This window comes from Phascolarctos cinereus, unplaced genomic scaffold (assembly GCF_003287225.1).
Source record: "Phascolarctos cinereus isolate Bilbo 61053 unplaced genomic scaffold, phaCin_HiC Scaffold_1;HRSCAF=81, whole genome shotgun sequence".
In the NCBI taxonomy this organism is placed as follows: domain Eukaryota; kingdom Metazoa; phylum Chordata; class Mammalia; order Diprotodontia; family Phascolarctidae; genus Phascolarctos; species Phascolarctos cinereus.
Genome location: NW_027555514.1, coordinates 51,719,286 through 51,734,120, shown reverse-complemented (window position 1 = coordinate 51,734,120; position 14,835 = coordinate 51,719,286). Strand labels below are relative to the sequence as shown.

General features: G+C 39.5%; 1 protein-coding gene across 3 annotated transcripts in view; it reads left to right on the top strand.

Annotated features, from left to right (window-relative positions):
- Positions 1 to 14,835, top strand: part of ADAM22 (ADAM metallopeptidase domain 22) — a 276,346-nt gene that overhangs the window by 208,092 nt on the left and 53,419 nt on the right. For all 3 annotated transcript variants that reach the window (XM_078151853.1, XM_078151849.1, XM_078151856.1), the window contains exons 19-22: positions 2,310 to 2,360; positions 2,826 to 2,889; positions 7,214 to 7,319; positions 13,216 to 13,335. In XM_078151853.1, the coding sequence (XP_078007979.1) occupies positions 2,310 to 2,360; positions 2,826 to 2,889; positions 7,214 to 7,319; positions 13,216 to 13,335 (341 nt within the window). The remainder of the gene's footprint in view (positions 1 to 2,309; positions 2,361 to 2,825; positions 2,890 to 7,213; positions 7,320 to 13,215; positions 13,336 to 14,835) is intronic.

Below are 14,835 nucleotides of genomic sequence, written 5' to 3'. Positions count from 1 at the left end.
AGAAGCTGCCCGCAACTTGGTTGTAAAACTAAGGCTGTGTTCAGGCCTTAAAGCATCTTTTTAAAGTAAAGAAGTATGCCATAGATTTACTTACATGTCCTTGATGAGGGGAAAAATAGGAAGGACTATATTTTTGTCTCATAATCCTTTAAAGTGGAGAGTCTACAGGAAACATACTCCCATAATGCATCTCTAGTCTGAAGGTGTTCCTATCTCTGACATTGACATGAACATGGTTTCTTCTGATAAAGCCCATTTATTGACTGGTCTTGAATTTAAAATAACTCAGTTAAAGACAGACTGTGATCATGTATGGTGGTGAATCTATAAATTTCAACATGAACAGTGTCTTTGCTTTAGGGGAAGAGGAATTTGGTAAGACTATATTTACTTAAGTCATGTAAGGATGTTTATTATTAAGGGATATGACTTCCTAGGAGATTAAGATTAATTGTCTTGCCTATTTAACATTCTCTCCAAGATATGTATTTGTAAAAATGTCTTGGTCATTTGTTTACTATTTTTCTACTTCAGATAATAGACTATACCCTGAAAAAAAATGTGTGAAATATCATTTTCCTTTTGTCAATCAATCAATAAGAATGTATTAAATAACTATTATGTACTAGGTGCTGGGAATACAAAGACAAAAAAAATACCTCCTACCTTCAAGGAGTTTATATTCTATCAGGGGAGAAAACGTATACTTTTATATAGGTATATACAAAATAAATAGAGTAATTTTGGTGGGGGTCAGAACAGGCATTAGCAGCAGGGATCAGGAAAGACCTCATGCAGATGGTTGCCCTCTGACCTGAGATTTGATCTTCTCAAGTCACCTACGTCCATTAATGATACACTCAGTAAGTCTTAGAAAGTAAGAGTAAAACAGTGGGTATTAAGTTGCACTAGTTATATCCATGACCCTGAAAACAAGGACAAAACTTAAACTCTTTCCCTCTCCATGTCTCCTTTTTCTCCTCTCTCTGTATGTCTCTTCATTTCTTTTTCCCTCTCTATAAATATATATAATCATATATTTATAATATTTGTATATTTGATATTATATATTTTATATTTACATAGTAATAGAAAGAATAATTAAAATTAAATTATATTTATATATATGTATACATACATATATGCACATGTATACATATACATAAGGATGGATGGATGGATGGATGGATGGATGGATGGATACATGCATGATGGATAGAAGGATGGAGAGAGTGGCAGGACAACATGCAAGCCTCCCTACCGAATGCCTAAAACAGATGCCTCTTGATTGCATTTTGCATGTAGAGACTGCCATAAGTCCCACAACTATAAAAAGGGGGCTCTTGCTCCATCCTTCTCTTTTTCTTGCCAGTTGTTTGGATGCAGATGCTGTTCCCACCATGGCCATGGGCACTCATGTGGGGCTCCACATGTGGCTAGATGCTGCCAGCTGTCAGTGCCCTCCATGCCCATCTGTCCAGTAATCTGCACTGATGTGTGTCTGAATGTGCTTTGCCCTTGTTTTCAGGGTCATCCGATGAAGTGAGTGGACTTAAAGAGATTTTATTTTTTACTATTACCTTCTCTTCCCTTATTGCATATCATTAAAGGATTGAAGTCAGGAGTCCTCAACCTGAGATCCATGGATCCCCAAGGGCTACATGGATGGATTTCAGGAAATCTGTGAACTTAGATGGGAAAAAGATTTATAGATTTATTTTTGCTAAGCTTTGGTTTGCATTGTAACACCAAATACTACATGTATTTAAAAACTTTCTTCTGAAAAAGGGTTCATGGGCTTCACCAGACTACTACTGGGGTCCATACCACACAAGAAGTTAAGAACCCCCAATTGAAGTACACGGTGGTAGTGGCCACTTTGACCACCTTTTGCGTCTTGGACAGTCAGGTTTTTCAGTAGTGGCCGCATAATTGGAAATCCGTGTATCTTCAGATTGTGTGCATAGAAGTATGTCATTAATTAAATGCAGCTGTAATTACAATTACTAATTGATTCAAGCCCTCTAGCATGGCACCTGGCTCTGTCACTTATACTGTGGTAGCATTGGATAGGTGATTAGGTCTTACTACCTTACCAGTTTGTGTGCGCTAGCTAGCTAGGTAAAAACATTTTTTTGTTGAAAATCTCAGGTGGGCCACATCCCAGGGTCGGTTGGGCTGCTTTCGACTTACAGGTTTTGCAGGTTTGACCACCTAGTCCTTTAAATTAGGACAGCTTCAAGGTTGTTTTCCAGATTATCATTGCTTGCCTTGTATTGTTTTGACGTGGCTGTTTTCTTCTCTCCTAGTGTGCCCCAAACGTCCATAAAACGGATGGCTATTCATGTGATAATTTCCAGGTAGGCAGCTCAGTTCTTGAATTTGATTTGTTTGAGTGCTTTGGAATGAAGGAAATATTGACATCAATCAAAATATCAGCATTATTTTAAACCCGTTGCAAGCAACTCTGGAGAATTAAACCCTTACATATTTCTTTTTTAAGAATTTGTCTATTTTATTTTTAATTTGTGGAATAAAACAAGCTTTTTCATGTATAATTTTTAAAAAGATGATTGCATATGAAATTGCAAATCTATTGTATACAACTTAATATTCCTTTTAAATATGTAATAAGGTTAACATGTAAATGTCTTTTTTTCTTTTTTCTTCCCTCCTCTGCCCCCATCCTAGAGATGAATATAAAGCCCTTATATATTCCTAAAGAAATATTTCTTCTTTATATTTTCTTTAGTCGTTGAATTACTCCCTATGTCCAAATGGTGTGGGAAGTTTCTGCACAATCTTTTTCATGTTATGTGTTTCAGGGCATTTGCTTTGGAGGAAGATGTAAAACCAGGGACAGACAGTGCAAGTACATCTGGGGGCAAAGTAAGTAAATGTGATTTCTGCTCCATGGGGTTCTGGTGGGCACGAGGCACACAGGCTAAATGGGCGCATTCCCTCTGTACCCCTGCAGAAGATCCTGCGGATCTGAAGGCCGTGACTGGAGGTTGCCACGAGAGGCGTCCCTGTCACATCACTTGTCCCAGAATCCATTTCACTACCAAGTTTGTTTCCTTTTATGTATTAGCTTGCTCTCCCAGACTTACATTGTGGAAAAAAAAAAGCTGTGAGTTCATAGTGCAACTACTTCCTGCCTTGTTGTCAAGGACAACCCTCCACACCTTCAGAGACAGTTTGCATCAGTTGGCCGTGGCCAGAAATGATCATCCCCAAATCACTAACCCTGTGGAGAGGAACCTTCTTGCACTCAGCTATGTGGGACCCATGGTGAAAACCAGCCTGTTACCTGACCTGTGCCCAAAGCTTTTCTGGCGTGGCAGGACTTGCCCAAACTGGCGCTCTCCTGGAATCATTTTGGAGTGCCTTGTGACCACTTGCACACCATTTAGCTTCTCTTAGACTTGGGTTGAGGAGGAGTGTGGCATAGTGTAATAAGTGTTGAAACTGGAGTCGGAGGACTTGGATTCATAGCCTGGATTGGCTATGTGACCTTGTGTGACCTTAGGCTGGTCAACCCCACCCCTTTCCTTGGGCCTTTGTTTCTTCATTTGTAAAATGAGGAAATTGGACTAGATGGTCTAGAAGGTTGCTTCCAGATCTACCTTCAATGGACCCGAATCCTAGGTCACCTTTGTCCTTCATACAACAGCTTTTCAAACAATTGAAGAAAGCTCTTCAGCTGTCTCTTCTCTAGGCTAGATATGTGTGTGTGTGTGTGTGTGTGTGTGTGTGTGTGTGTGAGAGAGAGAGAGAGAGAGAGAGAGAGAGAGAGAGAGAGAGAGAGAGAGAGAGAGAGAAAGAGAGAGAGAGAAAGCGCAAGGGTGAGAGAGAGGAAGAGAGAGAGAGCAGGGGTGAGAGAGAGGAAGACAGAGAGAGAGGGAAGAGAGAGGGAGACAAGAGAGACAGAATGGAAAGGAGGGAGAGGGGTAAAGAGAGAGAGAAGAGTGAGAGAGAGAGAGAGAGAGAAGAGAGAGTAAGAGAGAGAAAGAGAGAGAGAGCAGGGTGAGAGCGAGAGAAAGAGAGAGGGGTGAAGAGGAAGAGAGAGAGAGAGAGTGAAGAGAGAGAGAGAGAGAGAGAGAGAGAGAGAGAGAGAGAAGGAGGGAGTGAGGGAGAGAGAGGGAAGAGAGAGGGGGACAAGAGAGACAGAATGGAAAGGAGGAGAGGGTAAAGAGAGAGAGAGAGCAGGAGTGAGAGAGAGAAAGAGAGAGAGAGAGCAGGAGTAAGAGAGAGAAAGAGAGAGAGAGCAGGAGTGAGAGCGAGAGAAAGAGAGAGCAGGGGTGAGAGAAAGGAAGAGAGAGAGAGAGAGCAGGAGTGAGAGAGAGAGAGAGAGAAGGAGGGAGTGAGGGAGAGAGAGGGAAGAGAGAGGGGGACAAGAGAGACAGAATGGAAAGGAGGGAGAGGGGTAAAGAGAGAGAGAGAGCAGGAGTGAGAGAGAGAAAGAGAGAGAGAGAGCAGGAGTAAGAGAGAGAAAGAGAGAGAGAGCAGGAGTGAGAGCGAGAGAAAGAGAGAGCAGGGGTGAGAGAAAGGAAGAGAGAGAGAGAGCAGGAGTGAGAGAGAGAGAGAGAGAGAGAGAGAGAGAGAGAGAGAAGGAGGGAGTGAGGGAGAGAGAGGGAAGAGAGAGGGGGACAAGAGAGACAGAATGGAAAGGAGGGAGAGGGGTAAAGAGAGAGAGAGAGCAGGAGTGAGAGAAACGAAGAGAGAGAGAGAGAGAGAGAGCAGCAGTGTGTGTGTGTGTGTGTGTGTGTGTGAGAGAGAGAGAGAGAGAGAGAGAGAGAGAGAGAGAGAGAGAGAGAGAGAGAGAAGGAGGGAGTGAGGGAAAGAGAGAGAGGGAAGAGAGAGGGGGACAAGAGAGACAGAATGGAAAGGGGGAAGAGGGGTAAAGAGAGAGAGAGAGAGATTTGTTAGCCCTTCACTATCTTGGTTGACTTCCTCTGCTGCCATGATTATCATACCTTGCCTATTAGGTTTACAAAGTGCTTTCCTTGCAAACACATGCATTTCACTCCCAGGTATGTGAGATTTTCAGAATTGAAAATGTGCCTCTTATGCTGAGACCACAAAATTTAAAAATCTCAAGTTCTATTTAAATGCTATTTTAAATGGTCTGTTTTAGAAGAGGTTCTAGCTGTGTCTCACTTGATGACAGCTTAACCCTAATAGCTAGATGGTACAGTGGATAGAGTGCTGGGCCTGGAGTCAGGAAGATGCGTCTTCATGAGTTCAAATCTGGCCTCAGACACTAGATTTATGACCTTGGGCAAGTCACTTAAGGCTGTTTGCCTCAATTTCCTCATCTGTAAAAGAAGCGAGAAGGAAATGGCAAACCACCACATTATCTTTGCTATGAAAACCACAAATGGGGTCACGAAGAGTCAGACATGACTGAAAACAACTGAACAAAAACCAACCTTAACAATAGGCAAAGAACCCAGAAGGAAATTAGCTTAAGTATCATGCTTGTCATCCTATATCCCTTGAACTGACAGTGATGTCACAGTATTCCAACCCCGCTAGGGGCAAGGTTAATAAATATCTTACATTCTACTAGGCTTTTAACAGATTGTAGTAGTAGGGGTAAGAGGAAAGGGAGAGAAAGGAAGCCTGGAAACTAGATGACACAGTAGATACACTGCTGGATTTAGCATCAGTAAGAATCAAGTTCAGGGCCTTTTTTGAGTTCATATACATTGGCTACATGACTCTTGACAAGTCTTTTAAGTTTTCTCAACCTCAGTTTCCCCATATGTAAAATGGGGATAATAATGGTGTCTATCTCATAGGGTCATTGTAGGGATCAAATGAGATACATAAAGTGCTTTGCAAACCTTAACAGGCTATATGAATGCCAGTGACAGTGATGATGATGATTATGGTGGTGGTGGTGGTGATAGTAGTGGTGGTGATAATGGAGGAAGCATGATGCAGTGGAAAGATGTGGAATTCGGGGAGGGGGAGAAGAAGGTTAAAATTCTGGCACCAGCATTATCCAGCTGGATTATGGGAATCAAGTCACTTTGAGCCTCAGTTTCCTCATCTGTAAAGTAGGGATGGTCGAACTGTACATGCACTAGTCTCCTCATGGAGTTGTTGGAGGAAAGCAGTTTGTAAAGTATAGTTATGGTGCTGTTGATGGAAGAGGTGAGAAGACCCCATGTCACGTCATCTGTGACTGAAGGAACTAGGAACCCACTTCAGCCTGGAGAAGAGAGATTTACCTATGTGCAGGTTTGTGGAAGGGAGGACTAGGCATTTTGTGATATTCCGCAGGAAAGAGCTAGGACCAGTGGGCAAAAACTGTGATGGAAGGGGTACATTTCAATAAGATATGAAGGTGAATTTCCCAGTAATTGGAGCTGGCTGAGAACAGAGCAGGCTGTCATGAAGTAGGAAAGTTCTGGACATGGGAGGTGTGGTCACCTGGCCTCTGCCTGAACTTCTGAGGGGTGCCACGCTTTAGGAACACCAGAAGCCCTCTGAAATCACTCCCAAAACACTGATGCTAGGAATTACCTTCCCTCTTGGCATTCTAAGAATCCATTTCACACAGGAGTTTGGAATATTTTTAAAATCTAGCAAATGTGTTGAGAATATTCCTTTGACCAATGGATGAAGGTTTTGCTAGACTTCTGAGTGTTCAAAATTATTTTGTAGTTGATTGGGACATATTTCATTATCATGTTTCAGAGAGGTTTATTTCCCACATTCTGAGATAATTTTTTATTCTTAGTAAATTTGAAGTTATAAAGATTCAAATTTTGTGGGTACATCTTCCAAACACTCTTTCATGACTGACTTCCTTTCCCTCAACTTCTCTGGGACCTACTACTTAGTTAGAATCATTGCTTTCTTTAGAGCTTGGGATTTAATTTTTAAAAAAAGACCCAAAACATGAAATTCAGTTTGGGATCTTTGCCAGGCAAGACATCTGTCTTAGGTCTGTGTTTATTTTACTTTGCCAAATTTCAAACTGAGATCCATGAAACATAATCCCCACTTGAAAATGTGCATTAGCTACAAGTGATGTCCGAGGATCATTTTTTAAAAAGTCTTGCCATATTTGTCGAGAACTTTTTGAATGAGTGACCTGACAATTGGTCCAGTTCTGTAGCTCCACATTTCCCTTTGTGCCTGAGCTTGAGAAATTTCTACCTGCCCTGGTTTGCTAAAGAAGGCTACTTCTCTGTTTCAGAAGTGACTGCTTCTGATAAATACTGCTATGAAAAACTGAATATTGAAGGGACCGAGAAAGGCAACTGTGGGAGAGACAAAGACACTTGGATTCAGTGCAACAAACAGTAAGTTGGGGAAGTAGTTTGGGAATTTATTACCTAGTTTCTAACTAAATTTTGGAGGAACAGAATCTTACTATTGCACTTTTTTTTTTTGGCTTCTGGACTCCCTCCTGGAGCCAGAGAGTAATATAGAAGAAATCTAAACTTATTTGAGTATTGAGCATTCCTGTAGAGGGAATGGGTTTGTGCATGCAGAGCTTAAGTCCCCTCTTAGCATCTAAACACAGGAGATTGTATTCATTAAGCCATATTCCACTCTCCTCCCTTGCCCATGATACTCATTGGAGAGGCTCCTGCCCTACTAAAATGTCCCTCAGTTATCAGCACCAGGTGGAAGTAGTTAGGTGATGCCCTGGGTAGAGTGATGGAGAAGAACTGAGTTCAAATGTAGCCTCAGATATTTGTTAGCTATGTGAGTCTGGGAAAGCCACTTAACCTCTGTTTGCCTTAGTTTCCCTAATTGTAAAATGAGGCTAATCATGGCACCTACCTCACAGGGTGTTTATGAGGACCAAATGATGTGATATTTGTAAAGTGCTTAGCACAGGACCTGACACATAGTAGGTGCTTAATAAATACTTATTCCTCTCTTCCCTTCCTACTTTAATTGTTGTTTACATTATTCAGTAATTACATGCATCAGCATAACCTCTATCCCTCTTCAGTTTATCCTGGGTCTTGCTGCCTTTTATCTCTTGGTTGTAGCTATAATTCATTTATTATTTTCTTTTTTTCTCTTTCACATCTAATCTACCCCATTTCCAAGATAACCAGTCATCAATCTTTAGAATGCAGTCATAATAACTAGCAATAATCATCACTAGGTTTTATATCACACTTTAAAATTTGCAAGACATTTTACAAATATCTCCTTTTATCCTCACAACAACCCCAGGAAGTAGGTGCCATTATTATCCCCATTTTACAGATGAGGAAACTGAAGTTGACAGAAGATAAAGTGATTTGTTTAGGGTCATACAGATGGAAAGCATCTGAGGGGGGATTAGAACTCAGGTCTTCCTGTCTTCACGTCCAGTGGTCTATCCACTGTATTAACTAACTGCCTTTCTCCCAATAAGATGGGTTAGGGAGGGAGTAGAAGAAATTTTCACAACTCCCTTAAAACAACAGGGATATGCTCAGATTTTGTGTCTTTGGCCGTATAATTTCAGTCTTAACCTCTCTCCTAGATTCTAGTCTCATATTTCAGTGATCTGATGGAAATTCTCCTTGAATATCCTGAAAACTCAACATCTCTCACACTTTAACTGAACTCATCACCATCCTACTCAGAATTAACTCCTTCCTATTCCCAGTTACTCAGAATCATCTTTGACTCTTTTCTCTTTTTCCTTCCTCAGCAGAGTCCTGTTGACTCTTCCTTTTTATTTTTTTCATATCTGTCCCTTCCTATCTTTTTTCTTTTCTCTATTTCTTAAAAATGTTTTTACTAAAACATTTTGTTTTGACATTCAGTAACACTCAAAATCCTGACAAAGTGCATTCCCCAAATACAGCTAAGTAAAACTGCCTAATAGAATCATTGAAACTAATGATGCATTTCACTGTCTACTTTTATGATTTACTGATCATTAACATAAAGGAAATACAAGTGAACTTTAACCACTTAGCAACAAAGTCTATTGTCTTTATTTTGAATTTTGCTAACTTCCATTTTCAGTTACTTTCTTGTAGTCACTGGGTGTCATTTTCCTTTGGCATTGTTTCTTTCCTTCTGCATCACATAAGTCTTTTCATGATTCTGTGAAATCTTCATTACCATTGTTATTTTATGTTTCTTTTGTTTGTTGAATTTGGCATTTAAGACCCTGTTAATCTCTGATTTTCTTTGAATGAATATTTGAAAATACGTTCTTCTGCTAAAGGTCCATTTTCTTTCATGTAGAAATGTACTTAGCTTTGTAGGATATGTTATTTTAGAACGTAGACTGATTTCTTTTTATGTTAATTATGTCATATTTCTAGCTTTTTCTTTCATTTTATGTTATTAGTGAGTAGTCCTGCATAATCTGAACTGCTGTTCCTTGATATGTAAATTGGTATTTCTTGCATACTTAAAATTGAATCTAGATTTTTGGAAACTACATTTTTAGGTAAATTAAAATTGATATTCCGCTCTAATAAGGTCCTATTGATTTTCTTGACCTGAATTTTGCCTTCTCTTTCTAATACTTGTAGGCAATGTGGTATATGATTTCCTGAAAATTACATTCATGCTTTTTGATTCTGGGCAACCAGCAATTCTCAAATTTTCTCTCAGACTTGTCTTCCAAGTCTTCCATTGCTATAATTTATAGAGGCTTCATGTGTTCTAATTTTGCTTAGCTATCTATTACTTCATCTCTTTATTTTTGTTATCTTGATGCCATTTTTACAGAGTACTGTTTTATTAATATCTTTTGCCTTCTGCTCTAAACTGTCGGTTCTGATTTTTCGAATTTTAAGAGCTCTAATATTTCTCCTTATCTTTTCCTTTAATTATTGTATTATGTTTCCATCCTACTTTAGGGGTTCTTGCAATTTAAAATAAATTTTTTCTTTTATGTACATTTATAATCTGCCCTTTCACCTCTCAGTTGAACACAAAAAACCTTGAAAAATAATACTTCAGATTCTTGTGATTATTCTATTTGCATTTCTAAGAGTATAGTTGTTGTTTCCGAATTCTTTCTTTCTTCCAGAGATTTCTACTCACTTTATTATACCCCCTAGACTTTATTATGTATTTATTCAGGCTTCTTTGTTGTTTACCTAATTCTTCTGTCTCCTGGTTTTTCTTTTAGATTTTCCTTATTTGTTTTTTCCATTCCCTTCTTTTTGTTATTATTGTTTGTTCACTTTATTTGGCAGATTTATGGAGTGAAGGGAAACTGAGGTTGAAGCTGGCTTTTCTTTCACTCATCTTACTGGAAGGGCCCATTCTATAGGTTCTTGAGGAGGGACTGATCCTGCCTCTCTCCTAGTTCAGGTTTTTATCTTGTCTTGTTTGGGTTACACATAAGGCTCATAATTAACCTCCTTGTACTTTCTCCCCCCACCAAAAGTTAATCATTCAGTATACCAGAGGTGTCATACTCATGTCCTGTGAAAACTCCCGAGCGTGACCAGAATGAGATTAAAATGTAACTGGGAAATACTTAACAAAATAAGTAAAGAATACAGTGTAACACAGTTAATGCTGATTTGTGGTTTTCTAAGTCAGTATGCAGTCGTGGGGCTTTTTGAATTTGACTTCACCAGTCTTTACTTTATGTGATTTCCTCTGCCTCAATCACTGCTTGAATTGCGTTGTTCTCCTGTTTGAAAGCCTCATTAGGTTCCCATTGCTTACCAAATAGAGAACAAATATCTGCATCTGGCATCTTCCGTAATTTTTAGGCTTCCTCCGCTCAGCTAGACTCCAGATGAACTGGATTTCTTGTATTCCTGAACATGCTTCAGGCATCTCTGGAGAGCATGAGGAGAGCATGTGTGGAATTCTCTTCTCTCTTATCTCCTCTTCCATCTACTTATTAAAATCCTTCTCATCCACCAAGGCTGAACTCAAATTCTACCTCCTCTGTGAAGCCTTCCAAGATTGTTGTAGTCAAAAGTAGTTTCTCCTCTTTCTGAGGTACTTTCTGTACCTCTTTTGGTAACTGCCACATATTACCTTGTGCTACAGTGGATAGAGCCTGGAGTTAGGAAGACCTGAGTTCAAATTCTTCCTCAGACACTTACTAGCTGTATGGTCTTGGGCAGGTCACTTAACCCTGTTTGCCTCAGTTTCCTCATCCGTAAAATAAGAAGGAAATGGCAAAACACTCCAGTATCTTTGCCAGGAAAATCCTAAATGGACTCAGGAAGAGTCAGACACAATTGAAACAACTGAACAAATAACAAAAACCTTATGTTATAGTTGCATATACATATGTCTAATCTCCCTTTCTTCTAGGCTCTAAATTACTTTAAAGGTAGACACTCTCTCTAGTCTATTAATAATGTATTGTATCAGCTTTTTGTGGTGGCAAGGAATTGGAAGCTGGGAGGATGCCCATCAACTGGGAAAAAGCTGAACGAGTCATAGTATATGACTGTGATGAAATATTGTAAGAAATGAGGAGGGGGTGTTTTTGGAGAAATCTGTGAAGGTGTATGAACTGATGCAGAGTGAAGCCAGTAGAACAATTTCTATAATAACTACTATATTGTAAAGGCAAACAATTTGAAAGATTTAGGAGCCCTAGCAATATAATGAGCAAGCCTGTTTCCAGAGGGCTGATGATGAAATATGCTTTCCTTCCTGTTGATCCTGCCTCTATCCTAGTCCAGGCTTTTATCTTGTCTTTTTGGTTTGATCAAAGCCAATGCAGGTCTTTTCCTTGATTATAAAGTTTTTAACAGGGTTTAAGTTTTTCTTCCTTCTCAGTGGGGTTAGGGGTGGGCGAAGAAGAGAAAGGTGTCAGATCTCCATGGACATAAAATAAAATTTAATTTAAAAAATAATGTATGGCATCAGGTACAATCCCTTGACTATAAAAGATATTCGGTATCTATTGAATGAAGGGATAATTTTTTCGTGGAGGGTTGAAAGTTAAAGATTTTCATCAGTGTCAAAGGGACCTCTATGTTTTGCATAAATAGAAAGAAAATAAGGCTGAGTTAGTAGAATTTTTAGGATTTTTTTTGCTTGATGATATCCAAGTCTTCGTATTTTTTCCATTTAATGAAGTCTGATTTTTTCACATTCATCCTTGCTGTTTTATTCACCAATCTTCTGAATAACTATTAATGTCAAAATCTTTCATTAATATGTTAACATCATCAGGATTAAAACTGAAAATTCATTAATCATACAGAACATTTTAGACAGTATTTCCGACAGAGCAGAACAGTGAAAGTTTTCTTTTTTAAATATAAGAATATAATGTTATAATGAAAACAGAGAGTCAGAAGTAATTAGTAAAGGAAACTAAATAAGTAACAGTGTAGTTATGTAGGAGTGAATAAAAGAAAATTATGTATAAGGTACTCTTTAAAATGGGGGGCAGCTAAGTGGCGCAATGGATAGAGTGCTGGGCCTGGAGTAAGAAAGACATGAGTTCAAATCTAGCCTCAGATGCTTACTAGTTGTGTGACCCTGGATAAGTCACTTACCTCTGTTTACCTCAGTTTTCTCATCTGTAAAATGAGTTGGAGAAGGAAATGGCAAGTATCTTTGCCAAGAAAACCCAAATGGGGTCAAAAAGAGTTGGACATGGCTGAAAAAGACTGAACAACAAACAAAGCTCTTTAATACTCAGAGTGGAAGGTAAGATAAAATTATTCATTGTGAAAGAGGACTGTTCTTAAGGTCTTTGCTAAAAAGGAACTGGTTACATTGATAAGTTCATGTGGATGGAAATTTTGCTGCTAAGCAGTATTATGTAAAGGATAACTTAATTCGGTAGTCCTTAATTTGATTGAACAGTTCAGTGAAGTAAGTGCATAGAGCAAATACTTGAAAGCTTGCTGGTTGTGTCTGACCTCTGACCTAGAACACTGAGAGGCAAGCGATTGGACCTGGGTCACATAGCCAGTATGTATCAGGGCAGTATTTCAACCCAGGTCTTCTTGGCGCTAAGGCCATCTCTGAGGCCATATCCAGTATATGACACTGCCTTTTGTTAGAAGAAGTAGAGTATGCTGGCCTGGTTTATTTTCTTAGGATTTGAATGAATTCTGTAGTTAAACAAAAACAAGCACTATGGTATCATAATATGTTTCCCCTAAATTGGAATGCTCCGTGTAAATGATCAGCCATCCCTTTTAATAGTTATATCCAAGCTTCTCGGGTAGAAATAACCTGTCCAACCACTTTGTATATGAAGTAAGCAATTTGTGCCCTCTGTTGATTTAGGGATGTACTTTGTGGTTACCTCCTATGTACCAACATTGGTAACATTCCAAGGCTTGGTGAGCTAGATGGGGAAATCACATCCTCTCTAGTTGTGCAGCAGGGAAGGACATTAAACTGCAGGTAAGTAGAATGATTACCACCTTATTGTAAAGCAAAGCATGCAATGCCTCTTCCCTCCCACCCAGAACCTTGGAATCACCACTGTCTTCAATACTTCAAATGATTGGCTATTTGATTAGTGTGGGTTACCTCTTCAGCCAGCGCAGATTACAATCCTTCCATGACTGAGGAGATGAGTTCATAAGTTACTCCAAAACCTTCATCATCTGATAGCCTCCCGGAGGGTAATGACGCTGCCCTCTCAGTCTGGTCCCTGGATGACAGCCATTGGTAGCCTTGGACTTAAAGCATTTTTTAAGGTTTCCAAGGTAGATTCCTCCTCTTTGGAGGTCTTTGAGCAGAAACTGGACGGCCAGTTGTTGGGCACATTATTGTCGGAATTTCCTTCTTCTGTGGGTTGGATAAGATGGTCAGCTCTCCAATTCTGTGATTACCGGTGTGGTGGCATCTGCCAGAATTTGTGCTTGGCTGCTATGACCTTTAACATGGGTCACCTCCGTTGCATGATGAGACAATAGAATTGGGCTTTAGTCGGGAAAATGAATTATTTGTTAAAAATAAAACCACAGAAACCTTGTTCAAGGGGCCGTTGTTCAAATCAAAATAGAGTAGGAGAAAAGGCATTGAGTCACAGTAGGAAAAAAAAAAACAAACCAACCACCACTTTCTGTAGTCAGAGGATCTGAATTCAAATCTTACATCTGATATTACCTGTGTGACCTTGGGAAAGTCATTTAAACTTCTTGGGCCTCGGTTTCCCCAATAAATGAAGAGAGTGGACTAAATGGCTTCTGCTGCCTTTTCCAGCTATCTCTCTATACGATTCTATGAAAAAAGAAAAGAATCGTAAGATGATAGATTTAGAGTGAGAAGAGACCTTCAAGGTCATCTAGTCCAACCTCCTTATTTAAACAAATGGAGAAACTGAGGCCCAGAGAGGGACAAAATTGGGATTTGAACTCGGCTCCATTGATACCAAATCCCATTTCATGCTGCTGCTTCCCCCCTCCCCCCATTGTGTCTGGATTTGGACAACAACTTTTTGAACTACAGTCAAGTGGTTGTCAGCATGTGAGCCAGCACAAGAACAACTGTTCATCTTCTCAGGCCCAAATACAATGATTAAAATATATGTTTCCACTTCTTTTCACCTCGAGTCTTTCAAGCTTCAGTTTATCAGTTAGAGAGATTGCTTCTTCTTGTTTCATCTTTTCATGGATGATGAGTGGGGAGTTTTGAATTAATAGATCTATGAAACAATGATCATTTTTGATTGCTGAATTAACAAAATGGTGGCTGTATTAAATAGCTTCCCACTCATGTCTTCCTCTGATGTCTTGTTGGACTGGAGAGGAGACCTTGGCTCCTTGGAGGCTGTGCTAAACAGAGGGCTAAGACCAGCACATCCTACTTTGCTGTTGGGAGGGTTGTGACGTGACCCATCAATGGATTGTAATCCCAATTAAGGACCAGGCTAGCTAAATTTGGAAAGCTTCATCA